Raw genomic sequence first — 25,845 nt, forward strand, 5'->3', positions numbered from 1 at the left:
ATCTCCCCACCCGAGCAGCAGGCCGTGAAAACTGCTGTCTCAAAACCTGCCCCTCATCGCCCTGAGTGGCCACTAGATGTCCCCACCGTTCTGGCCCATAACGCTCCGCCGAGATATCAGTTCCTGCAGGCCAGAGCACGGGCTGAATGTCCCGGGTGGATCTGCCCCAAAGTTTAGAGCATTTGAATCTGGAGTCACACTCGTTAGAGGGGCCAGAAGCCAGCTGCAGCCTGGCGTGGCAGGAGCAGGGGAATCCCCGCCCACCTTGTGCTTCCCTTTTCTTTGCACCCCGGGGCGTTTCGTTCATCTGGCCCGGGGCCAGACAGAGCCTGATCCTTGACAGAGGCGTCCCCAGCCCCGAATAAAGAGGCAAGTGGCTGCAGGGAGTAGTGCGCGTCAGGGCTCTGGCAGAAACAAACCAGCCCCAACCCCCAACGTTTCAGTTCCAAATTTCCTTCCAATTCATTTTTTAAAATAGGCCCCGGTTGTTTTGATTTGGTCAAAACAAAAACATCCTGGGCAATCCAACCCCATTCCCCTCCCACGTTCCGATTCGCTGAAACTGTCGAAAAATTCACTGTCTGACCAAAAACTATTTTTTCCCGACTTTCTGAACTTGCCAGCGCCTGCCCAATTCATTATTCACCCAGCGCTCGCTGCTGCCGCCCCCAGGAGATGCCAGCGCTGTCGCCAGGCATTGCCCCTACAGCCTGCAGCTAAAGACCAGACCCTCGTTAGTGCAAAACTTTTTTATTTGGTGCTGTATGAAAAGTCTGAGGTTGGGCCGATCTCAGTTGCGCCCTGGGGAGACCCAAACTCCCCTCCTCTCCCCAGCCCTCGGGATCTTACCCTTGTTCTCAGCAGGCATCAGAGACCCACCCCCATTGCCCTGCAGGTGCCTCTGGGAGATCAGGGGGGCTCCTTGTGCCTCGCCTGGGTTGACGTAATCTAGACTCCAAAGCTAGAGCGGAGCTGGGCATGGGAGCCAGCCATCCCTGCCCCGTGCTGCAGCCTCTGGGGGTTGCAGCTGCTCAGGAGGGAAGAGCTGGGGGGTCCTTGCCCTGGCAGGAGGGGGCAGTGCTGGTGCCCATCCAGGGCAGGGGGCAGCGTGTCTGACTCTGCCGCTGCTTGGTCTGCAGAGTAGCTACCAGGGCAGCGCGGGGTTCCAGGCACAGCCCGAAAACAGGCCTTGGCCGCTGTCCTGCACAGAGGGGAATTCGCTCCCCAGCTCAGGCCTGGAAAGCTGACGATGTTCCCCCTTCCCTTTGTCACCCCACCAGTGGTTTTGGGGGGCAATCTCCCGTATCCTGGCTGGAACACCGTCCAGCTGAGGCTCTGAAAGCCCTTTAACATTCACTCCCAAAGCCCTGCACGCCCCCGCAGAGGTAGGTACGGGCCAGGAGACCCATTCTTGGCAGATGGGGAAACTGAGGCCCGGCGTGGCACTGTCCAGGTCGTGCAGGGAGCCGGTGGCAGGATCAGGAGGAGAACCCGCCTCTCTTGCGCTAGCCCCATGGCAGGAAGCTCTCCCCCACCTTTGGCTGCCGTTCCAGGGAGAGCGAGAAGAGGTTGTGTCCCAGGGGCCGATTCCCCAGTGTCCCACGTCCTGGTAGTGACATTTGGCCGCAGGCCAGTGGCTGGAGCCCCCCTTATTCGTTTCTTTGCCTGACCACGAGCTAGCACTTCCCAGCGCTGGACGGCAAAGGTGCATCAGCATCGTGGTAGAGAGGGGGAAACCGAGGCACGGGGTGGCCCTGTGTGACACACCAGGCTACTTGCTGTGGGCTGGAGATCCTGGTGGATCTAGGCTGGGGTGGGGCAGGTCTGGGGGGAGCTGGCGTCCCAGCCCCTTGTGCTCCCCTGTGTCACAGGGGCGAGAACTGACACAGGGGCCTCGGCCCAGCAGGGGCACTGGCAGAGCCGATGCTACAATCATCTGCTTTGTGTACAAACGCAGGGGGAAGGGTGGGGGAAGCAGCACGTGGCCTGGCCAGGGCGTTCTCGGGGGTCGCGTGGTTTCTCTCTTCCTAGGAAGCAGCCAGGCCAGAGCCAGGAGCCTGTGATGGGCTGGGAGCAGGTCCGGCGTCTTGCTAGCGGGCCAGGAGGGGGAGCAGCGCCCAGGCGGGGCCAGTCGCGTGCGAAAGGTGCCCCACAGGGACTCCTGGCCAAGCCGTTCCGAGCTTTCCCTTGCTGGCTGGAGAAAGGCAGGGAGCCGGGCCGAGGCCGGCCTGTTCTCATCCATCCTGCGTCAGACTCGGCCGCGAGCAGCCCCATCTGGAAGGGAGCTCCCAGTCCCCGCGGCCGGCCCGCTCACCCGCTGCGGCGAGGCCGGCTGCTCCTTGTTCCGTGTGCAGAAGGGCAGGCCGGGCCCACCCGCAGGCACGCCGAGGTAGCGACGGGACGGTGGTGTGGCTGGAGGGGCCCAGCCCTGCGATACAGTGGAGTGACACGGACCCCAGGTCCTAGGCGCCAGCCGGAGGGATCGTCATTAAATTACACAGACGCGCCCGCGCCGGGAAACGTCCCTGCTGCGGAGCGGGTCCCAGGGCCGGCGCCGGGGAAGGCGGCCCCCTTACGAGTTCCCGCGGTATGTGATGTTCGTGAAGGTGGAGGTGGCGCCTTTGTATAAGGGGTTGTTGGCCTGTAACAGAAACACAACAGATGTCTATTGCAACAACACAACATTAGTAGGGTAATGTCGTGTCACACAGTCCTGCTCGCCAGCAGGCCGCAAAGCACCCGGGGAAGGTAAATAGCATCATCTCCCCTTTATAGACGGGGAAACTGAGGCCTCCTGACCCCACGCATAGGTGCCGACTCAGTGGGTGCTCTGGGGCTGGAACACCGCCCCCCCCGCCCCACTCCAGCTCACCTGCGCCTCCTCCCGAGTGGGTTGCCGCATCCTGCTTCTCCCTCCTCCCTCCCAGCGCTTGCACCACTAAACGGCAGGGAGCTGCGGGTCGGGATTGAGGGGCACTGGCAGAGCTGTGGGTGGGGAGCTCAGGGCCGGGGTAGCAGGGGGCTACAGGTAGGGATTGAGGGGCACCGGCAGAGCTGGGGGTGGGGAGTTTTGCCCAAGGTCCGGCTCTGCCCCGGGCGGCCAGGGTCACCGTTACCAGCACTGCTGGATTTCAAAGAACGGGGCCTAAGAATTTCATCAGCCGCTCATGCCCTGCGGGGCCCCTGGAGAGGTGCAGAGCTGCCTCGAACCTCGGGGGGGGAGGGGACGATCTTCCACCGCCCCAGCCGCCCCCCTCCCCCTTTGGTGCCGAATTCCCCGCACTCCGTGTCTCAGCCTTTCCAGCCGGGCCGGGCCGGCGCAGGGATGGAAAAGCAGGAGGGGAGTGAGTCAGAAGGACGTGCTGGGGACGGGGGAGGCCGCGGGGACAGTCTCTCCTGCACACGCGCAGCCCTGCTGACTGGCAGGTGCCCCATGGCCAGACTTGGGCCCCGCCTCCCCAAGGCCCTTGATTGTCCCCTCCCAGCACCCTTCCTGCCAGAGCATCTCCTGGCTCCCCAGCACCTCCCCAGGTCCCCTCTGACCCGCCAGGCCCAGATACCCAGGGCATCTGGGTTCCTGCCTGAATCCCCCACATTGCCCCGACGAGGGGGGGGGGCAGCCGAGCGCAGTCACCCCCCCACCCCGTGCTGGCGGGAGAGGGGCGGGCTGCCCACCCCACCCTTACCGTGTCCCATTTGGCCCGGGCCCTCTCTTCCTCGAACTTGGCGAACTCCCGCCGGTCGTGGACGGTGATCAGGAGCTTCCAGATGAACAGGGCGACCAGGCCGATGAGCAGGATGGCCCCCGCCACCAGGAGCAGAACCATCAGGATGTCCGGCCCCTTGGGGCAGTCTGGCAAGGGAAGGAGGGAATTAGTGCTCGGCCATTCCCTGCTTAACCCAGCGCATCCACTGCAGCTCAACAGCAGGAGAGCTTCTTCCGCCAGCAGCAGTAGCGGGTCTTTTATCCTGTGCTACGAGAGGGCAGCATTTCAGCCACATTCAGGGGCAGGTCCGGCACTGAAGCAGCCCCCTGGAGTTACTCTTGGGCCGACAGGTGAGGTTTTCAAAGGGGCCTGAGCCCGCCTGGCACCCAAATGCCCCTGCACTGCACCCTCGCTCCCTCTGGCTCCTTGGAACGCTGCAGCTGCTGCGTCTGCAGGGCCAGGGCGCTCCATGTTATGCAACCTTAGGCTAAAGCCTGGATGCTCCCAAGTGTCTCATGCTGGCTTCGCATCCCACAGCTAGAAACGCAAGGGGCACAGCCTGCAGCAGCAGGGACTGTCCTGCAGGCCCCTGAGCCTCCCTGCCCTGCCTGTAACAGGGAATCACAGACTATCAGGGTTGGAAGAGACCTCGGCTCACCTAGTCCAATCCCCAGACAGATTTTTGCCCCAGATCCTTAAGTGGCCCCCTCAAGGGTTGAACTCACAACCCTGGGTTCAGCAGGCCAATGCTCAAACCACTGAGCTATGATCCGTGCCCTGCCGCCCAGGGTGCTGGGAGGGTGACCATGGTACAGACTGGGAGGTGCCCTGATGCTCTGAGAACGGGGGCCAGGTCATACATCTGGCTGGGATCTCCCATCCTCCAGCCAGCCGGTCCCCTCTCGTTAACCTGCTTCCCTCCACACGCCTGATGGGCGAGGCAGCTGGCGATCGCAGAGGACACGGGACGCTGCCTGGCACCTGCTCCCCTTGGGGAACGAAGGGCTCCAGGGCTGGGGGCAGGGTAGGCGGAGTTCCCTGGCTTCTAACACCCCCTGACGGGCCGCGGTTCTTGCAGCTTTGCTCGTGTTTCCACCTGTCTGAAACTCCCTCCCCCGCACCGGGCAGGTTGGCTCTGCACCGCCCCCGCCCCGTCCTGAGCCGGCGTCTGCTAACACCCCCTGGGTGTGGCCGTGTCTGACGGAGGAGGGGACACACTCGCTCCCCAGCCTCTGACGCGACGTGCAACCCAAACAAACCTGCGCCACCTTTGCCCTCCTGTCTGTCAGGCCCACCGGGCCCAGCCCGGCGCTCGGCAGCCAGGCTGTAATTACACCTGGCAGCTGCTTTCCTGCCTCTGCTTTCCAAGGCGCTCGGGGAAAGGCTGGGGATGCCGGCGGCCCCCTGCGATGGGATGCACCAGGGCAGCGGCTGCCTCCTGCTGGGGGGTCTGCGTGGTGTTATACCCCTCCCGCACAGGGGACACCCTGCTTCTGTCCATGCCCCAGGCTGGGGCCGAAAGAGCCCCGAGGCTCCCCCAGATTATGCTGCAGTGCAGAGGGGTCAGTGCAAAGCTGGGGAGCCCCAGGCGTTCTCTGCACGGGGCGAGGTCTCTCCCGAGCTCGGCCCCCCGACGTGGGCCCACTCTACTGAGCGGTGGAGACAAGGCAGGGCCGTGCCGTGCCGGGGGAGACGGCTGGTCTGTGCAGCCCACGCCGGCTGCAGGGAAGTGCCGAGCAAAGCAGCAGCACGGGGAGATGGAGACAGGAAGTCCCTGTGCTGAATGGATTAGGATAAAAGGGCAGATGCAGGACAGAGAATTAACCAAAAAGGGGGAGAGAAGGAGCCCCCAGAAGAGCTGGACAACCAGCGGAGCAGCCACCAGGGCACCGGATGCCAACTCCTCCCTGATTCCCGGGTGAATTCCCACTGGCCGCACCGCTCGCTTCTCAGGAGCCAGTGAGTGGCAGGGGCTGGGTTCAAGGGAGAAAGGGGAGCATGAAACCTACACCCCAGCAGCTCAGGTCCTGTCCCTGCAGTGTGCCATAAACCTCCCCACACCGTATGAAACAGGCCTGGCCTGAAATTCACACCCTGCCTATTATCCCTGGCCTAGCTGCTGTCTACTCCTAGGGCACATCCGGCCTGTGATCACAGGGCGTGAAAGCAGCTTGGGTCCGGAGCTGTACAAATCCGCCCGGCACCCCGGGCTCCGCAGCTGCCGCAGCTTCACTGCTAGCGGGATTCAAAGCTGTCGGCTCAAGCTGCCGTCCCGCCCTGTGACACCCGCCCGGCCAGGAAGCAGCTGCCCAGGCTGGAGAGAGCCAGGGCAGCCGACCTGCCCTGCGGAGATCCCATCCGGCACCTGGGCTCCTCCGGGGCGCCTGGCTGCGTATCCCCGCTCCCAGCGGCAGGAGCGGGGCCAGCCCGGGGCTAACCCTCCTGGGCCGTCGCTCGCTTCCTGCCTCACCTCGCTCCTCGATGACGTAGAGGATGGATTTCCCGCTGGAGTCCTCATAATACTGAAACCGCACCACGCAGTCATCCTCATCCTTGTAGGTGCAGTTCACCGCGTCTTTACCTGTGTCACCTGTGGGGGGCGAAGGAGAGGCCGTCAGCCCCAGACCGTGCGCCCCGGGCGGGGTTAAGCGGACGCTGCCCCGCTGGGCAGACAGCGAAGCTGGGGCCGGGCCTGCGAGTTCCCCCTAGGCTTTGTCTAAACGGGGAAGAAGGTCCTAGGCTGAAACAGGAGCCGAATCCTGCTGTGAGATCCCCTCAGCGCTGGGGTTATTACCGAGAGCCCCGGACCCGCTGCTCAGAGCGGCCGCTGCTGCGGGGGCACCAGGATCCCGGCGCTGGCTGGGCGTGGCTGAGCAAGGTGTGAAATCCCCAGGGGCACCCACCAGGCTCTGCTCCTGCTCTTACGGACGGCAGGGCCCACCTCCCGCAGAGCTCAACGGGAGCGGGACGGGGCCCCCGTTCTGTAGTCGCTTTCCTGGCCAGCGCCGCGGGAAAGGAGGCTGGGGCCGGCCACGCGGGGCGGAACGATGCTCCGGCTGCATTAGGCAGGTGGCCCAAGCGGAGGTCAGGCGAGGCTAACGGGTGCTAGTGACACTCAGTGGCAACAAACACCGATGATCCACCACCCTGCCGGGCGTTCTCGGCTCAGCACCGAGCAGCCGATGTCTGAGGCTGCGGCTGAGCGCCCAGCTCCTCCCGCGCTCACCGAGTTCCTGCACCAGCTCGATCTCGTCACGGCAGGTGTAGCTGCAGGTTTGCTGCTCCATCAGCGTCCCCCTCTCAAACTTCTTACACTCCACGCAGTCCCTGAGGAGGAGGAGGAGGAGGAGGAGGAAAGAGTGACGAAGGACAGGAACATCCGGGGATGCTAGGTGCAGCTCCAGGGGAGAAGGGTCCCCCTCAATCACCCCAACTGCTTCACATTGTTCCCCTATCCTCTGTCCCTGCTTCCCAGCGGGGATCCCCTGTGCTCCCCGATGGGGCTTGACACGGCCACTGGTCTCGACCCTGCCTCCTGCCAAGCCCCTGGGTGCGTGGGAGGCTTCCCCCAGGGATCCCAGGGAGGGGGACCCTGATTGTGACTCTCCCACGCAGGAGAGACCCTTTGCCCTGCATCCACCCTGATTTCACGCTGGACGATCGGCCGCCTCATGGCATCAGGGTCTCACAAACCTGCCCCCTATCCCCGCTTGCAATCACAGCATCCCACAAAGTCTAGACCCTTCCCAATGAGGTGCCAGCCGGAGCCATGCACTGAGCCCACGCCAGCGCCACCCGCTGAGCTCCCCGCCGCCCGGAACCCAAGCGAGCAGCGCCAGCTCCGCCCGCCCCCAGCCCCACTCACTTCTTGATGGTGCAGGCGTCGGGGCAGGTGGGGCACTTCTCGCAGGTGTCCCCGTAGGAGCCGGCCTGGGTGCACTCGCATTTCCCGCACTGGCAGTGGCCGTGCCCGCTGCACACCAGGCCGTTGCTGGACATGCAGGTGTCGGTGCGCGTGGTGCAGTTGCAATACTCCCCGGTCCAGTCCGAGTCGCACAGGCAGTCCCCGCAGCTGCACTGCCCGTGGCCTGCGGGCGAACGCAAGGGCGTGAGCTGTGACCCCAGGCCGCCCGCCTGGGCTTGCCTGGCTTCCCGGGGCCTTGGGATATCGACAGGGCTGGGAGGCCCTGGAAAGCGAGGCGCTAATCCAGGCTGGGGCCTGCTGGGACCCATCAGGCCTGACCGCCCCACACGGCTCTGCCAATGCACCTCCCTCTTGACCGGCGCCACCCTCTGCTATCCCAGTCCCCACCAGCAGACTCACTTCCTCCCCTGACCCCTAAGTCCTAGGGCCCCTCCTTGGGTAGGGCTGCTCCAGAAACAGACCCAGGTGCCTGGAGACCCAGGTTCAAATCCTCTCCGAGCCTGGGGCCGTTTGGCTCGCGGGGTTTGGTTCTGGCCCCAAAGATCCCAGCAAACCGAGCTGGAGTGTTGGACCCACACCGAAGCCGACCCAGCCCCTGCCCTCATTGGAGCACTGGGGAATCCTGCCGGTCGCTGCGGTTGGGAGTGGGACCGCAGCCCCCGGGTTAGGCTTTCCTTGGGAAAACTGTCCGGGGCTCAGTTTCCGCTCAGCCCCGGGCGCAGCGTCGCTGCTGGAGGGACTGAATGTGTCACTTTTTAGCTAATGGGAAACTAGAGATGAGCCAGAGGAACACTGGCCAGACAGGCCTGGGGAGAGCTATGGGTGGGCAGGCTGGGGGGGGGGGGGGGGGAGAGTGGTCAGCATCGAGGGGCACCGGTAGAACTACGTGCAGGGAGCCCCAGGCTGGAAGAGCAGCGGGTGCCGTGGGGCAGGATGGAGGGAGGATGGTTACGCTGCGGGGGTGCAGACGTAGCCCGACAGGCGCATCCGGGAGAAGGACGTTAGTATAAACTTTCCTCTCGCCCCCATTTTAATTTCACAACCGGCACCGAGAGATTGGGGAAGGCGGAGGATACGGACCAGCCCCACCCAGGAGCTCCGAAGAAAGGTCCCGACGCTGATCTCGTTAACTTCTCAGCCCCAACTAGAGTGACTCCGGATTGACTCCGGACTGACAGCAGTGTGACTGAGAGCAGGCCCTCTGTAGGCTGCTCCCCCTCCCCTGCCCATTATGGGGCTTTGCCGCTGCCACCCTCTCCCCCGCGATGACAGACCCCTGTCTGGGTGATAAACCGCCCGCTCACCCCCTTCCCTCCATGGCTTGTTTGTTCCTCGGGTGTCATCAATTTGTCATTGTGCTGATAACCAGCTCGGGCCAAACATCCGGAGTCACTGCATTGCCCAACAGCCAGGGAAGCGTGTGTACACTGGGGGGCGGGGGGCGGGGGGAGCCGGTCCTTATCGCTGTGAGTCACCCTCCCGCCTCCACTGCTGGGGCGGGATAAGCCTCGAATTGCTGCCGATAAGGAGGCCCCAAGGGAGGGGCGGGGGGAGGTGGGGCAGTGCTGGGGTCGGAGCAGAAAGCAACGGGGGCGCTGGGTGTGCCAGGGACAGGAGCCCAGTGGGGAATCTGGCCGGGGGGGGGCTCAGCTCAGCGAGGGGGGGGGGGCACTGGGCTGTGAAGGGGAACCCGGGAGCAGGCTGCAAAGCCCCGAGGCAGAGTCTCTCCCTTGCAGGGTGGTTCAAAGACCAGCTCCCAGGGACCTTATGGGAACCCCCAAGGTCTGCGCCCCAGGGGCAGGTGCCTCTGGGGGCTTCCCCGAGTGCTGATGGCTGCAGAGTCCAGTGGCTGCCCCGTGGGGATGGGCTGGGCTCTGCTGGGAGCGGCCGGGGGCTCTCTCCGGAGCGAGCTGTGTGTGCGCACGTCTCCCAGCGTTCAGGGAGCAGGGCAGGGCCTCGCTGGCCCCCTTTCAGGACATGCTGTTCTGAGTCGGGCCCGCCGCCTGCTCCCGCCGTGAACCCTGCACTGCTCTGCTTGGCTGTGTCCGTGAGAGCCGCCAAGGGAAAGAAACAAACAGAGGCGGCGTTAACCCGACCGGCTCGGGAAGGGAGAGCATGGCAACGGGGCCAGCCCGCCCTGCGGCAAGGGGTCTCCTCAGGCATTCCTCATGCCATCTGCTCAGGTTAAGCCACCCAAATGCAGCCAGCTCTGGGGGGGGACACGACCTGGCAGCTGCTACTCAGCACTGTACAACCATAGACATCCTGCAGCCAACAACACCGACGGAGGAATTTTAGGCAGCCCGTGTGGAATGACACAAGCTGGAATATAACCAGAGTGAACCCCCCCTTTTCCTTCGGGGAGCTGCCATCAGATCTTGGAGGACTCCCGGCATCTGAGACCCAGCACCGGCTGAGTGCTAATACAGCCGGGCAGAGCACGGCCTCGGGAACCCCCCCGCCCTTCCGAGCACCCCTTAGCACGCCGGAGCCGGGGGCCACTCACCCGAGCACATCTCGCCCTTGAAGCGGACGCAGGAGAAGTCGTCGCACTCGCAGTACTTGCCGGTCACCTTGCCGAAGCCGCTGGCGTGGCAGACGCACTGGCCGCAGAGGCACTCGCCCCGCTGGCTGCACAGGGGCTGCCCCTGTCTGGGGCTGCAGTTGTCCTGCTGCGTGGGGCTGTACTCCTCCTCGGAGCACTCGCAGCGGGAGCCCAGCCGGCCCGGGGAGCAGCGGCACACGCCGCACTCGAAGGTGCCGTTGCCTTGGTGGCAGGCGGGGCTGTCGGGCTCGGCGTGCTCCTCGCAGGTGCAGTTGCACTCGAAGTTCACCACCACCGTCAGGCTGTCCTTGAAGCCCACGGGCTTGATGGTGAAGGATTTCTCCTGCTGCTGCGGGCAGCCCCGCACCTTGGCCTCGATGCTGAAGCTCACCTGGGGAGGGAAGCGCCGGGGTTCGATTCAGGCAGGGCTGCTCCAAGTACAGCCGGGGTGGCCCGGCCGCCAGGCCTGAGCCCCAGAGCCGTCAGCCCGTCCCTTCCAGGCATGTTCCACCCGACATGGGGCTGCACAGGCTGGCAGCGAGCCATTCGGAGAGAACCGCAGGCGCTACACGGCATCCCCTGTGATATTCAGCCCAGCCGAGCCCTGCCACGGAGACACTACGAGCCTGTGACCTTCTCCCGCAGGGGCAGAGGCTGGGGATGATCCCAGAGCTCCTGCAGCTGGATCCCCCGCCCAGCCGGCCGCCAGCTGGCAAGACTCACCGTGTCTCCTATCTTGAGTCCCACGCAGGACTTCAGTCCCTGGATGACCTCGTCGTTGAGGCAGGTGGCGTTGAAGGAGAGGGACAGCTCCTCGGGCAGGTCTCGCACCTCCAGCTCCACCTTGGAGCGGATTTTCTGGAGGGAGGGAGGGAGGAACGGGGCATTGAGAGGGGCCAGCCGAGCACTGGGAGTGGGGGAGCTCTCACCGGTAGCCAGCGCAGAGACGCAGGCCTACGGAGACGCAGAGAGGGCCAACCGGCTCCAGCTCCCAGGGGTCACCAAGCAGCTGTCACCTGGTGACAACTTTCCTGAGCTACCGCCCTGAGCTGGACTGGAACCGGTGACCTGCTAGGGAGAGAGGGAGGCTCTCCTAGAGCAGCGAGCTCGGCGCACGGCCCCGAGGCGCTTGGGAAAAGACTCGCTCGCCAAAGGTCCTTCCTCTGCCGCCGAGGCATCAGCCCGAGGGCCGGCCTGTCTGCCGGGAGGCGGGAAGGGGACAAGGTGGGGAATGGGATGACCTCACTTCCTCTGTGCATCGCTAAGGCAGATGTTCACGGCTGGAACCGGGGAGGCTGCTCAGGGTACAAACAGCTGGCGAGTGTCTCTGGGCTGCTCGGGGCTGGAGCTCTGATGCAGCGCGTCGGTGGGGTGTTTGCAGGTCCCTCTTTAAGGGCTGAGATCCTGCAGAAGCACCCCCCCATTTTGCTCTGCTTCCGACATGAGGCTCCTCTCAAGTGAGGAGACCCCCGTAGGAACCCCCCCAAAGCAGCCCTGGGGGATGCCCTAGGTTGTCCCGGGGGCCATGGAGTCCCCACTGCTCTCTCACCCCATAGGACTCCAGAATGAGCTGCAGGACGTTGCTGGAGTCGCTGGACAAGGTCCCCACGGTGGTGCCGGGAATCAGCTCGCTGTAGTTCTGGCAAGAAAACACACAGCTGGAGGTTCGGTGCCAAGGCCTGGCGCTAAGCTCAGCTCGCTAGCTTTGTGGAGCGCGGCTGCTCTGCCTGGGCATCAACCCGGCATTTGCCACGTGGCCCAAAGCTCTGCCCCAGCGTGCACCGGGGTGGGGTGGGGGTCAAACCTCCGTGGGGGGAGCGTTTGCAGACACAGGCAGGGTGAGGCTGTGGCCAGAGCGCTGGCCTGGGAGCCAGGAGAGCCGGGCTCTGTTCCCGGCTCAGCCGCTGTCTTGCTGGGTGACTGTGGCCAGACCATAAAACCTGAGCCTGGAGAGCTGAGGGTCATTGAAGGTCTGGGAGGGGGTCGCGAATGGGTTTCTAGCCTCCTGGGAGCAGATTGTGGGCAGACCCAGTGTCTCCTTTCATCGGCCATGGGTGGCTCGCGATGGCCTGGCCCTGGGGACTGCTGGTGAATGTCTAGAGGGTCGGCTCCCAGCTCCAGCTGTCATGCGGGGTGGCCCTGGGTGTGCTGAGCCCCTCAGGTGCTGGGGAGGGGAGGGAGCCACCACTGGGGGCGGAGCTTCCTAGGCTCTGGGCGGGGCATCCGGGACGCCAGCGTGGAGCAGCCACCTTGTAGAGGCCGGCCACGCCCTGCGTCACGGCAAAGATCAAGTTGATGTTTTTCTGGGAGAGTTTCTCAGTCATCAGGCCCAGCGAGGGATAGTCCTGGGGAGAGAAACGAGTTGTCAGGCCTTGGGGGCTGGCGCTTCCGCAGGCGCAGCAGGTGGTGAGACATCTAATCCCTCCCCCAGCCCCACTGCACAATACGTCTCACCAGGCCCTGCCGGCCTGGCCTGTATTCCCCTCCTCTCCCCTCCCCGGAGGCGGGAGCCCTGCAACCAGCACACATCCTCCCTTTACTGTCTTACATGGACACAGGTGCACACACGTGGCCCATGAACATCCACGTGTGTGCACACAACTACACACACACACACACACTCCTGCATTTACACACATATCTATCTGCGTGCTCTCGTGCGCAAGCTTCCCACGTTCCACAGGGACCCGCTTCCCTCCCCCCGACCGGCAGGCAGGGCCCTGCGTTTACCAGCGTGGTGGAGGCCGAGTAGAGATTATCCTTGTCGATGTGGCACTGCCCGTCGTTGGGCTGTACGATCCCCGCCAGCCTCCCGTCCAGAGCGATGTGGGTCTTGGCGTCTGTCGTGAACACCAGCAGGTGACTAGCATCGTTCCTCCAGCCAATCTTCTCCTGCAGCAAAACACAGGAGCGGGTTCCCAGCCTTTTCTATACCCTAGCACCGTTGGACATCCGCGGAGGCCATCATTACTGTTACGGCCTGAGCTCTGGTATCTGGAGCAATCAGGGGTGACCAGCGCCAGGGGCAAGCCAGCAAGGAAGTATGAGCTACTCCTAAACGTGGGGTATGATTAGGAAGGGATGTAAATGAATAAAGGGGACACCCTGATGCTTCAGGGCATGAGCAGCACTGACTGCCTTGGGGTCAGGAAGAATTTCCCCTGATGGGCAGGTTATTCCATGGTCCATTCTGGGGTTCCATGCCCCTTCCTCTGAAGCACCTGGCACCGGTCCCAGAGACTGTTCTGTTCTGACCCAGCCTGCCAATTCCTATGTTCAGCATTCAGCCCCCTGCACCTCACACCTGCTCTCGCTGCACGTCCCGCTGGCCTCACCGCACTGCGAGATGCCCAGCCCACAGCATCCCGCCTGGTGACCCTTCTCTGCCCCAGGCCAGAGCTCTTACGTCGCAGACTGTCGCTTGGATGATGGCGTCGAACCCCCCTTCGGGCGCGTCGCGGTTCCGCGAGACGCTCTGCTTGCGCACCTCCTCGTTGAAGCGGGTCACCTCGTCCGTGAGCGACAGGACGTGCTTGTAGCCGAACATGGGCAGGCAAGTTTGGTGGATCCTGTGGGGAAGCAACCGTGGAGAGCAGGACTGTAGCTCCCCAACACAGGGGAAGGTCAAGAGTGTGGACGGCACAGCGTGTCTTGCAGTGTCCTTACAGAAATGGCTGAAAACCCCCATACCAGTATCACCCCCCCCATTCCATACTGGGACGTCTCTCCCAGCTAGCTGGCACTGCTCCCTTTGCAATAGGGGAACAGCAGGGTGTCAGCGACCCCCCCCCAGGAGACACAGAGCAATCGAGCAGTGCAGCCAGCCCAAGGCGGTGGAGCAAACTCCTGCAGGATCTCGGTACCAAACCTCATTGCGCTGCGCTCTGAGTGTAAGGCGCACTCCGCAAACACAGAGCACGTGAGATATATTTAATCTACACAGAAAAATCCCCCTCGGTACAGGAAAGGAGACAGAGCCATCGGCTGACAGATGCCAGTCACATGGCTCAATGCACCTCCGGAAGGTGCTCAGATACCACGGTGACGGACACGGGTATCAGAAATCTGAAGAGTGGTTTGAGCATTGGCCTGCTAAACCCAGGGTTGTGAGCTCAGTCCTTGAGGGGGCCATTTAGGGATCTGGGGCAAAAATCTATCTAGGGATTAGTCCTGCTTTGAGCAGGGGGTGGGACTAGATGACCTCCTGAGGTCCCTTCCAACCCTGATATTCCATGATTCTGAGAGAAAAGCCACAGCTGAGCTCTTCTGAGAATCAGGCCTCCTTTGTGGGTGGATAGTGGTTGAAAAGCTGGGCCTGGGCACTTTGGAAAAGTTGGCACACACCAGGCTCACCATGGCGTAACACAACGCCAGAAACATGTGCCCGTCTCCATACGTTTTTAAACACCCCTCCGCCGTAACATTTAAAAATCATAAATCACGGCAGAGTTTGACACACTAAAACTTCATCTTCTTTTTAAATCTTCTGTCATTTAAAAAAGAAAATGAGACAAACCTCCCCTCCCCCCAATGTATTTTTCCTGTAAGAAATCAGAGAAACACTGAATTTCTTATACTGAAGTTACATAACTCTAATAAATAATGGCCCTTTACTCTTTTTTAGCTAGACTGAATCAGATCCAAAGTTTCTCTAGCCCAGAATCTTTCCACCGCGGCCAGTGCCAGATACTTCAGAGGAAGTGGTCAGAACTGTACAGTAGCAGATGTGGGATAATCTGCTCCCTACATTAGGTCTCATCTTGGGCCCTAACACAGATTGGCTTCAGTCTTGAAGCACGAGATCTAATATCCCTTCCAAAACGTTGGTGGTTGTTAATTATAACAACTCTGGATCTTCTTGCTACCCATATGAATGTCCAGTCGCTTGTTCAGTCTTGTTAGGTTCTTGGCCTCCACAACTTCCTGTGACAGTGAGTTCCACAGTCTAACAACACATAAGGTGAAAATGTCCTTTTACCCATCTTAAATTTCTCCTCTTCTCACTTTGTTGACTGTCCCCTTGGTCTTGTGTGAATTATATTGTGGTCTCTCTTACTGAGCAGCTCAGCTGCTGTCACTTCTTGAGTCAGCTCCTGGTATGCTACTTAAGACTAAGCCAAGAACAGCCTCCCCTCTCGTGGGCTTTAGAGCTGGCTTTTCCAAGAAGTCGTCATTTAAAAGCGTCCAAAAACTGCTATTCCAAACTTTATCCTGTTGTGCTGCTTGACCAGTAATAATAATACCTGGCTCTTGTCTAGTACTTTTCATCAGTAGAGCGCCAAGTATTTTACAAAGGAGCTCAGTATTATTACCACCTTTTTAGAGATGGGGAAACCGAGGCATGGGGAGGGGAAGGCCACCTGGCAGGGCCCAAAATAGAGCCCTGGCTTCCTGAGTGTCCGTGCAGTACTCCATCCACTAGGCCGCTCATCAACACTTCAATAACCCTCTGAGGTCAGCAGTGTGGAAGAGCGGATGGAGCACTGGCTCGGGAGTCAGGACTCCTGGATTCTGTTCCTAGAGCTGTTAGTGACTCATTGTGTGGGATTGTGTAGTGCCCTGCACAAGGGACCCCCATCTTGGCTGCGATCTCTAGATGTTACTAGACCAAAACACCACATCTCTGCAGACACTGTTCTACACAACAGCAATAATGCAGCTTACTCCTGTAAGGGTGCTTGACAATCTAGAGGTGAAAAATGATATTGAAGTGTTTTATCCTCCTCCTTTTGCAGATGGGGACATGAGGGCCGGAAAGATGTAGCCTTTTGCCCACGGTCCTACAGCAAGGGAGCAGCAGAAGCCAGGAGCTCAGCGGTGTGTATGGCTGAGTTTTCGGATCAGGGGCAGAACCAAATAAAAAGAAAAAAAGGGTTTTGGTGAACCGAAAATGTTGACAAAATTTCAGTTCAGCTTGAACGAAAAGTTTTGTTTCATTTGTGTGGGTTTTTTTTTGGAAATAAAATTGAAATAAAATTCTAAACAAAAAGTGAAAACCTTTAGATTTTTTTCAGAATTTCCCCCCCCCCCGACTGAAATAACTTGCTGAATTTGCCACAAAGTCCTGAAGTATTTCAGTCGACTCCAATCTGTGTTTTTTGTTGAAATTTTTTTTTGCCCAGCACTTCCCAGGAGCCCTAGCTCCTTCCTCTCTAACTACTAGATACAATGGACCAGATCATAGATTATTAGGATTGGAAGGGACCTCAGGAGATCATCTAGTCCAACCCGCTGCTCAAAGCAGGACCAATCCCCAACTAAATCCCCAAATGGCCCTCTCAAGGCTTGAACTCACAACCCTGGGTTTAGCAGGCCAATGCTCAAACCGCTGAGGATCTGGCAGAATGTCTCCCACTGACATCCTTGTGCCATAAAGCCAATTGGCTTTGGGCACCTACGACCTCAATACCCCTTGGAAGTCAATGCAAAGACTCTCATTGACTCTAGGGAGGGTTAGCTCAGGCCACCACTGTTGCTGCGTCCTCTGGGTTGGGACTTACTCGTAGCACGGGTTGTCGATGGCTTCTTGCGGGGAGATGTACATGTACGGCGAGATGGGCTTGTCCACAAAGGCCCCGAAGCCAATCCGCAGGTTGCTGGTCAGCTTGCGCATCTCGGTGGCTAGCTTGGTGCCCAGGCTCTGGATGTTGTGGAGATCGTCCTTCATGGAATTGGACAGGTCCATCAGGTAGTAGATGTCTACTGGGTAGTCCTCCACCTGGCGCACTTGGACGGAGAAGATCTGGGAGTCATCTGAAAGGGAACGCGGCAGTGGGGTTAGGAGCAGGTGCTGGAGATCTCCCCTGGATCCCAGTGGGATGGAAGGAGGTTGAATTGACTGGGGTGACCCAGCTCACAGACCCAGATGGAAGCTAAGTGATTGTCTCATTGGACAGGAGTCTTCTGCCCCATGGAGGCTCTCAGCCTGCTGTGGTGAGACAGACACAAATGGGGGTAAAACTGCAGGACACAGTGCTTGGGATCAAACAGGAATGAATTCTGGGAAGTCCCATGGCCTGTGTTATACAGGAAGCCAGGCTAGATTATCATAATCCCGTCTCATAATCTAAGATATATGCTGGTTTTATCCCATACGGGCAAAAGTGCAAGAAGCTTCCCTGCCTGGTCTAGGACTCCCACACGGATAATGCAAGGGTGTCCTTAGCTAGGCATGAGCCTTGCAATCGACCACGAATAATTTAACCCTTGGGTGCTAACATCTACTATGGGCCGGAGCAGGGATTGCGCTGGGGACGAAAAGCATGTGCCTCTAACAGCGGTGACAGTGACAGTTTCTGTCAGGCACGCGATTCTGTATCTGAATGCAAAACGTGTGTCCTCCATGCGGCGGGACTGGCGCGCAGGGTGTGTGCGAAGTCACGCTGTGTGGAGGACGCCGTTTGGTTTGGGGGCCGGATGGAACCGTCCCCTGGGGACAGACGGTTGTGGGGCATGCATTGCACGGGCAGACAGCACACCGCTGGCTTCTATCAGCCCATAGCCTCTAGGGCTGAGCTGAGACTCACTCAGATCCTCACTGCCCCAGATAAAGAGCATTAGCCACTGAATCATTCCAGGGGTACAGGCAGAATGAAGATGCAGCCTCTCTGACTCTGATGGAAATTTTGATGGGGAACTTCCCTCCCAGGAGCCATTCAGAAACCCCCAGGATGAGAGAAAGAACAAACCACACATGACAGATGTTAGTCATGTCACTTAGCCCGTGACTGCGAAGCGCTCAGGTGACTATGGCGAGATACGAACCTGCATAGAATAGATGCAGCCTTTCGCCTTCCCGAGACCTAAAGAGACCCTGACTGGACCTCTGCCAGCACTCGGGTCTTGACGGGCTCCTCCCAGCTGTTCAGAACCAGAATCCTGGGCCAAGAGTGAGCAGCCGGGGTCGTCTTTCCCCGTGGAAGGAAAGGAGACACCGTGTGATGTGCCGATGATTTTCAGGCTGCAGGAGCGGGTCCCGCAGCTCTGTGCCAGGCTGCAGCACCTACCACTTATCTACAGCAATGGCTCCTCAGCTCTGAACTCCTTCCCTACGGGGCTAGCACTGAGTCGAGCCTTTCGCCCTCCGCTCAGCGCCCCAGATCACCAGGCTGTATGGGGTCGTCAGACTCTCCTCGTCCCAAAGAAATATTCCTTCTCTCCCACCCTCGTGCACTTCCTGGCTTGGTAAAAGACACCCAGAATGCATCACTCAGCGGCCCCATGGGTGGGCTACCAGAGGTCCATAAGGAGTTTCCCAAGCATCTTCTCCTGCAAAGTGGTGGGATGGGAGGGGTGCCAGGGCTTTAGGAGGTTCGGGGTTAATTATAACATGGATGAGATCATTCACGTTCAAGGACTCAACTCTTTCCAGATACTCGGCCCAAGCCACCTGTCTCCTCCCTGCTAGGGTTGCCAGCTTTGGTTGGTGGTATTCCTGGAGGTTTCATCAAATGACATACCATATATACTCGGTCATTAGCCCGCTCGTTTATAAGCCGAGCGCCCCCCCTCCCCCCGACGGTTAGGTAAAAATAGCAAAAACTGTATGACCCTTTCATAAGCTGACCCTATATTTCAGGGGTTGGCTCCTGGCTCCTCCTCCTGGCTCCTCCTGGACGTTTTGTTTACCTGGAGCGTTCACAGGCCCGGAGCTCTTCAGCCCCCAGTGGCCGCGGTTCGCCGTTCCCAGCCAACACCACTTCCCGCAGCTCCCATTGGCTGGGAACGGCGAACCGCGACCACAGGGAGCTGAGAGGCTCCATGCCTGCAGACGCTCCAGTTAAACAAAACGACAATGTATTAGATATTCAATTCAATGATTCCAGAGTTTAAAATCGACAAATTTTGGTGTAGACCCGTTTATAAGCTGACCCCTGCTCTTTGATGCATCACTTTGTTACCAAAAATATTCGGCTTATGAACGAGTATATAGGGTAACCTTTAATTAAAGATTAATAATTCCTGGAGACTCCGGGACAATCCTGGAAGGTTGGCAACCATACTCCCTGCAGATTTTGGTGGCGTGGGTGTAGCTTGCCAGCTCCCAAAGAAATAGGATGGGAGACTACCAGGCCCCACAATAAGCAACACGCACAGACTCGGCTGCAGTCCAGGGTAAGCAAACTTTTAATAAGGGAGGGCCCACGGCCTGGTGCACAGGACACGGCCCGATGAGTCAGGAGACCTGGGCTGTCGTCCCAGTTCTTCCGCTGACCTGTCGTGTGACCCTGGGCAAGTCCCTTCACGCCTGTTTCCCAGGCTGTCTCTGATGCTGTGTATTATGCTCCGAGCCCAGCTAAGGTCTGTGCGGTGTATGAGTTGGTTTCGACTGCATTTCACCAGGGCTGCAATGAGCATACTGTGTGTATGTGAGATACAGACCCAGTGTGTATGAAACACAAAACACAGCCCTACGTTATCCGGCTCTCCAACACATCAGATGAGGGGTAACATCTTCCTAAGCGCCCCACTGAATTAGGAGCCTACGTCCCATTTTCAAACCCGACTTTCAGTTCAATTGACCTGGGCGATCACGTCCCTGCTTTGTGCCTCAGTTTCCCCCTCTGTTAAACGGGGATAATGATACTGACCTCCTTTGTCAAGTGCTTTGAGAGCTACCGATGAAAAGCGCCATACAGGTGCTAGGCATTATTATGATGATGTCAATTAGACTTAAGCTCCTAAGCACCTAAGTGGCTTTTGAAATTGGGACTTCGGCACCTAGGTCACTGAAGTGCTTTTGAAAATTGGATCCTGTAACTAGTCTGGCATTGAGTCACAGGTACAGTTGCAAGGCCTTAACAGCTCACCTGGCCTACAGCATATCACCTGGCCTGCGGGGTTAATCCATTGATTAACACTGGGTTCCTGTAACAAAGACACAACCTTGCCGATTGTAAAGCTACAGAATTGGATGTTGCTCTCTATACGTAACCTACACCCACTTGTGTGCTGCTCTGGCCTTGTCTAGGGGTGGCTGGGCCATGTATGGAGGCTGATGAAGCTACTATGAGCCAAGTGCACTGACTCTTTTAGCTCAGGCAGCGGAGGCTCATGGTTTGAGAGCCAGAGGTTTCAGGTTCAATCCCCTCAACCCCAACAGGGTTTTTTTTGGCTCCTACCTGGCCGCAGGTGCAGTTTAATTTTCTGAGGGCTCATTTGGGTGGCGACGGTCTGTCCAGAGCCGGTGTTACTGAGCGGCTTGTCCTCTAGGATTTCCGTGCTGCTGACCGGGTACTCTATGAAATCCCGCGTGCAGCCATTTTGGAGGAGGTTCGTTTTCAGGTTGCAGCGAGGGGTTCCCTGCTTCAAGTCCTGTGAGCAAGAAGGCGGAGATAGAAACAAAGTCCTGATGCCGCTGCCGGGGATTAGGCCAGAAAGAGGGGCAGCGGAGCAGGCGCCGTCGGGAGCGGGGCTGTGGCTCTGAAACCCCTTAGCACAGCGCCCGGGACGAGCCCAGGCTGGGTGGCCGGCAGGATTCAACACAGGGGCCTCCCCTCATTGACGACGGCAGGAGAAGAGGTGGGGAGCCAGTGACAGGCTGGGAGCCTTGGCAATACATAGACCCAGAGGTAACGATCCCAGGCTCAACCAGGGCTGCCGGGGCCACTGTGGCCATCTCTCCGGCCTTCCCATCTCTCGCCCTCCAGCCTGTCCAAAATGCCACTCGGCCTTAGCTCCATTTTCAATGCTTCCCCCTCTCTTCCAGGGGGCTCTTTTATAAACCTGGCACTTAGTGAGTGTAACTATGGCCCTGGCCGGCCCCACAGCTGACAAACACCTGCTCCATGCTGGGGGCGCAGGGAGCTGCTCCTTTAGCTCTGGCGGGAAAGGCCAGTGCTTTTGCTGCAGAAGCGTCCCAGGTTCAAGCCCCACAGCTGCCCATGGGGCATGTAGGCGTGGAACCCTCCGGCGTCCGTGGGCTTGGGACAACAACATGTTTCCTGAGTGGGTTTGACTCCGCTTTGCCCCATAGGAATCACCAGCGCAGACCTGCCACCCATCTAGCCCAGACCCCGGTCTCTCTCAGTGGCCACCACCACCAGCTGCTTCTGAGGGAGAAACCCTGCGGGAGGCAGTTACGGGCTAACCCACCCCTGGGGCAATTTGTTCCTGATCCCCAGTCGTTCGAAGGCCTGGAGCAGGATGGTTTAAAACCATTGTCACGCCAGGGCTAAGACGGAAGGACCCAGGAGCGCTGCTGGCGCAGACCTTTCTCTGCAGCTGCTTTGCAAACAGCGGCTAGGTTTGCCGGGAGTGGGTGAGACGCAGCCTAGGCGCCGGCAGAAAGTGGGGACGCAGCAGCCAACCGGTGTCCTGACCTTCCCAGGCCCCGACTTCCCCGAGCCTGGAGCTCTGCCTACGGGAGGGTTTCCAAAGCTGCAGGGCAGTACGGCTGGAAATTCACCCCGAACAAGAAGCCAGCCGGTTGGGGCTGCCTGTCATGTTGACGAGGCTAATTCCTGGATGAGGAAACCACAGACTTATCTGCCGACTCCAGCCTACCGCAGGCTGCAGCGCTGCAGGGGAACAGAAGCACCAAAAAAGGAGCGAAAGAACCGAGAACAGCCAGAGCTGAAACAGCCCGAGCAGCTGAAGGAAATGCTGTTCCTCCACCCCACCCCACAGGGACCAGAAACCTAAATGGCAAAGTCCCTGTGTATCTCCGGCCCCTTGGGCATTTCTGAGAAACCTGCCTGGCCCTTTCCCCCCGGGGCCAGTTTCTTAATCTGCCGAGGGCTGGCGCTGCCAGCTTCCCCGCCGCGCTGTCTCTGGGGGGAGGGGGTTTCTCAGGTAGGCAAATATTGCAATAATTGAACTCCTGATCTCCGCTGTTCACGAACTGGCTAGAGACAAAGGCCAAGATTTTTAAATGACATTGGCACCTAAACACCATCAGGGCTTTGTTGTGCTAGGTGTGGTACAACTCTAGAGCACGGGCTCGTCTACACATGGAAATTAATCCAGAATAAGGGGTGTGAGTGGGTGGGTGAATTTAGAGCAGATTAACTATTCCGGATTAACGCCAGGTGTGGACGCTCTTATTCCAAATTTGCTTAGTCTGCGGCTAGGTCTACACTGGGTGGAGTTCTGGAGTCGACGGCAGAGCGACCAGGGATCGATTTTATCGCGTCTACACTAGATGCAATAAATTGATCCCCGATAGATCGATCACTACCCGCCAATCTGGACGTACCCTGCTTCCTGGAGTTAATCCAGAATAGCTATTCTGGAATAACTCCGCATTGAATAAAGTCTACGAGCCAATCCCGGCCACAAAGAATTTATGGTCTAACCAGGCAAAGACTAGGAAACAGCAAGAGAGAAGTGACTGGCACCAGGTCACACAGCAGGTCTGTAGAGAGCCAGGAATAAAACCCAGGTCTCGCAAGTCCCAGTGCAGCACCTCTACCCACTAGGCAGCACTGCCCCTCTTCCCAAAAGAAGACGCGGGCACCCACCTGCTGAAAATCAGAGCCTCTCTGATCACCGTGATGCTCGTAGGCATCCCATTATTCCCTCTGCTTGTATATTACATCCCTCCCCCACAGCCCTTTGCTTTGTCTGGTTAGACTGTTAGTCACTTTATGAACATAGAGCCAGAGAGCATCAGACCCAACAACGTATGCAAACACAGTGTCTGTTCCTGTATCTCGCCCTCCCACCTCCCTGTGGGTTTATTCACCTGCTCTGCGTTGTCTAAGCCCCAGATGGAGAACTCTCTGGGGCAGCTGCTTTTGGGTTAGTTGTCTGGCCCATGCCTAGTGCAAAGGAGCCGTGATCCGTAGGGCTTCCTGAAGCAGAGATCAGTCACAATCCTCCCAGCATCACCCTAAAGCCATGGGGTGTCCCTCTCGCTGCTTCACAGTCACGGTTCCGCTAAGAATCTCCTCCAGCATCCCTCTACCTGGCTTCTTGTTACGCATTTAAAGAAACACAGACACGTGTCCTCCTAAATCCAAAGTCTCTCGTCCAGCTGCATCTGCACTACGTGGGCCTGATTCAGCCCAGGGGGTTTTCAAATGCCGAAGCCAAACCTTCCCAGAGCCTGAGGTGGGGAGAGTCAGCTTGTTACGGAGACAGATTCCAGCTGTGAATTGGGATCTGAAAGGGCCCAGGAGAAGGGACTATTTTTTGTTCAGATCAAATGAGGGGAAGGATACAAATGGCGTTGTGAGCAGGCCTCCGCTGCTGCGCTATCTGCCTTGCTTCCCCCCCAGCAGGGCCGATAGCCACGAAATGCAGCAGCAGCAGCGAGCTCCCGCCTTTGCGGGCTTCCATGTCTCAGCTCCCTGCTTGGGCTTCCTGCTGTCAGTCACTGGCCAGATGGCATCCTGCTCTGCTCCATGTTCGCTACTACGTGGCCAGCCATGCCGGATGACCGGGGCTGCTGGGCCTTGATAACTTGTCGCCCGGCAGTGGGCTAGGACTCCTGGGTTCTATTCCTGGCTTTGCCACCGACTTGCTGCGTGACCACAGGCAAGTCACCCGGCCCCTCCCTGTGCCTCAGTTTCCTCATCTGCAGAACAGGGATAGTATTTACCTACTTCACTGGGTGGCTGAGAGGCCTAGTCACTGACTTTGTACAGTGCTTTTGGGGTGGCCGCCCTCTCGGCTGCCGGACCGGGGTCCCCAAGGGCTCAACCCCAGAGCTGCTACCTCTTGAGCCAAAGGTTGGCTGACTGCGGCTGTCCCAGGCTCAGCTCCTCTGCAGATCAGGGATGGAGGGGGAGAGGCAACACTCCCTCCCTGGGATGGATCCTTGCTAAAGGTGTCTGGGTCCCACGCTGTGTTCCGCACCCTAGGCTGTCAAAACCAGAGCGCGCCACTGGCTGGGGATATTCTGCAGTGACGCAGTGCTGGGCTCTGCCATGCGATGGATATTTAATAACCCTGCTGGCCGGACAACCCGCGCTGGGTGTTTTTACGGAGTTCACAGGGAATCACTCCGCACCTGTCGGGATCAGAAGTTTTAGACACGCTGCTCGAGATGGGGTGCTCTTCCCCTGAGACTGCAAGTTAATGCCAAGCAGCCTCCAACACCCCACTCCACAGGGCTCAGAAGAACCATCAGCTGGCAATTAGCTTTGGCTGCTAATGACCAGGGTCGGTTTTAGACTCAGACTTTAAGGCCACCTAGTCTGACCCCGTACACATTACAGGCCACAGAACCTCGCCTGCCCACTTCTGTAAGAGACCACTAACCTACGGCAGTTCCCGAAGCCCTCACATCATGAGTTAAAGACTTTGAGTTACAGACAATCTACCAGGTATCAGAGGGGTAGCCGTGTTAGTCTGGTTCTGTAAAAGCAGCAAAGAATCCTGTGGCACCTTATAGACTAATAGACGTTTTGCAGCATGAGCTTTCGTGGGTGAATGCCCACTTCGTCGGATGCAAGAGTGGAAATTACCGTTTACTCTAGTTTAAACCTACCAGTGACCCATGTCCCAGAAGAAGGCGAACTCCTGCCCCCCCCAGGATCTCTGCCGATCAGACCCAGGGGAAAATTCCTTCCCAATCCTAAGCATGGGCATCAGCTGGAATCTGAGCACATGGGCAAGATTCCCCAGGCAGACACCTGGGAAAGAATTCTCTACAGTAACTCGGAGCCCTCCCCATCCAGTGCCCTGCCACCCGGCCATTGGAGAGATTTGCTGCTAGCAGTCGCGGGTTTGAACGGGCAAGCTAGCAAGGGAGAAATCAACATGCCACTGATGGGCCCCTGGGCTACCAAGCCCTCCCCTCCCTTAGTCCTAATAACAAGCAGGAACCTCTGTGGGTCCGGCTGCCAGCCAACAGCTTGGGCGCTTTGCTAATGCTCATGACTAAATTAGGGACCCGGTGCCAGGAGAAAGCAGCTGAATCCAGGCAAGCCGGGCTGCACGGGTCACGCTGATCCGTAGCTGCATAGCCACGGTGACTGGCTGGGACGTCACTGCCTTCCGTAGTGCTAACCGAAAGCCAGATGTTCCTACAGGCAGGGCCTCGATTTGGGAGCCAGGAGGCTCTCTCTGCTTCAGTTTCCCCAATGAAGATAAATGATTCAGAGCCACCTTCAGGGATGTCTAGGGTGAAGGTACTAAGGACAATGATTTATTATTCATCCACTCGTGGATGATGTTCAGATCCCCATGAAAATAGCATCCACTGCCGAGATCTCTGGGATAACATCAATGGATCGTTTCCTCAGCCGTAGCAAATACTTAATGCCTCTGATGCACCCTCCTTCCCTTATAATGCAATGGTGTGCGGAGAGGGAGGTTTCCTCCTGACTCCTGCCAGAGACTGCCCTGAAGCCTGAGGGTTGGGTCTCCTGGATCGCCACACGCAAAAGTTACGAATGGCCATCAAAATCAGCCAGCCCCAGTCTGCGACTCCCTGACCTGCAGCAGCAGATGCCCCAGGTGGGACAGGATGCAATGGAAAGCTGCGTTTCCCTCGATTGTTTCCTCACATATGTCCCTGCCCTTTCACTGCAGGGCCCGCGCCCTGGTTTTCAGCTGGGTCCCACGGAGGGCCAAGACTGCCCGGAGGGAGGGAGGGAGGCAACATGTGAAATTCTAAATTTCTGCAACAACCAGACGCTGCCTCTGCCCTTAAGGAGGCAGTCACTGGGCTTGGCTCTGCCAACGCTGCTCAGGCAGAGGCGTGCATACTCCCACTGCAC

General features: G+C 58.8%; 1 protein-coding gene across 4 annotated transcripts in view; it reads right to left on the reverse strand.

Annotated features, from left to right (window-relative positions):
• Window positions 1-1,281: 1,281 nt before the first annotated feature.
• ITGB3 (integrin subunit beta 3) overlaps window positions 1,282-25,845 on the reverse strand; it is a 39,639-nt gene continuing 15,075 nt past the window's right edge. For 2 of the 4 annotated variants that reach the window (XM_044999601.1, XM_044999598.1), the window contains exons 3-15: window positions 20,299-20,491; window positions 16,678-16,930; window positions 13,584-13,746; window positions 12,908-13,069; window positions 12,427-12,522; window positions 11,727-11,816; window positions 10,901-11,035; window positions 10,139-10,568; window positions 7,573-7,795; window positions 6,934-7,034; window positions 6,178-6,297; window positions 3,687-3,853; window positions 1,282-2,641 (exon numbers count right to left, since the gene is read on the reverse strand). In XM_044999601.1, coding sequence (XP_044855536.1) covers window positions 2,573-2,641; window positions 3,687-3,853; window positions 6,178-6,297; window positions 6,934-7,034; window positions 7,573-7,795; window positions 10,139-10,568; window positions 10,901-11,035; window positions 11,727-11,816; window positions 12,427-12,522; window positions 12,908-13,069; window positions 13,584-13,746; window positions 16,678-16,930; window positions 20,299-20,335 — 2,046 coding nt within the window. In that variant the 5' untranslated portion in view covers window positions 20,336-20,491 and the 3' untranslated portion in view covers window positions 1,282-2,572. The remainder of the gene's footprint in view (window positions 2,642-3,686; window positions 3,854-6,177; window positions 6,298-6,933; window positions 7,035-7,572; window positions 7,796-10,138; window positions 10,569-10,900; window positions 11,036-11,726; window positions 11,817-12,426; window positions 12,523-12,907; window positions 13,070-13,583; window positions 13,747-16,677; window positions 16,931-20,298; window positions 20,492-25,845) is intronic. The other 2 variants (XM_044999599.1, XM_044999600.1) reach the window with 2 other exon arrangements.

Source organism: Mauremys mutica, chromosome 25, assembly GCF_020497125.1.
Source record: "Mauremys mutica isolate MM-2020 ecotype Southern chromosome 25, ASM2049712v1, whole genome shotgun sequence".
NCBI classification, from domain to species: Eukaryota; Metazoa; Chordata; order Testudines; family Geoemydidae; genus Mauremys; species Mauremys mutica.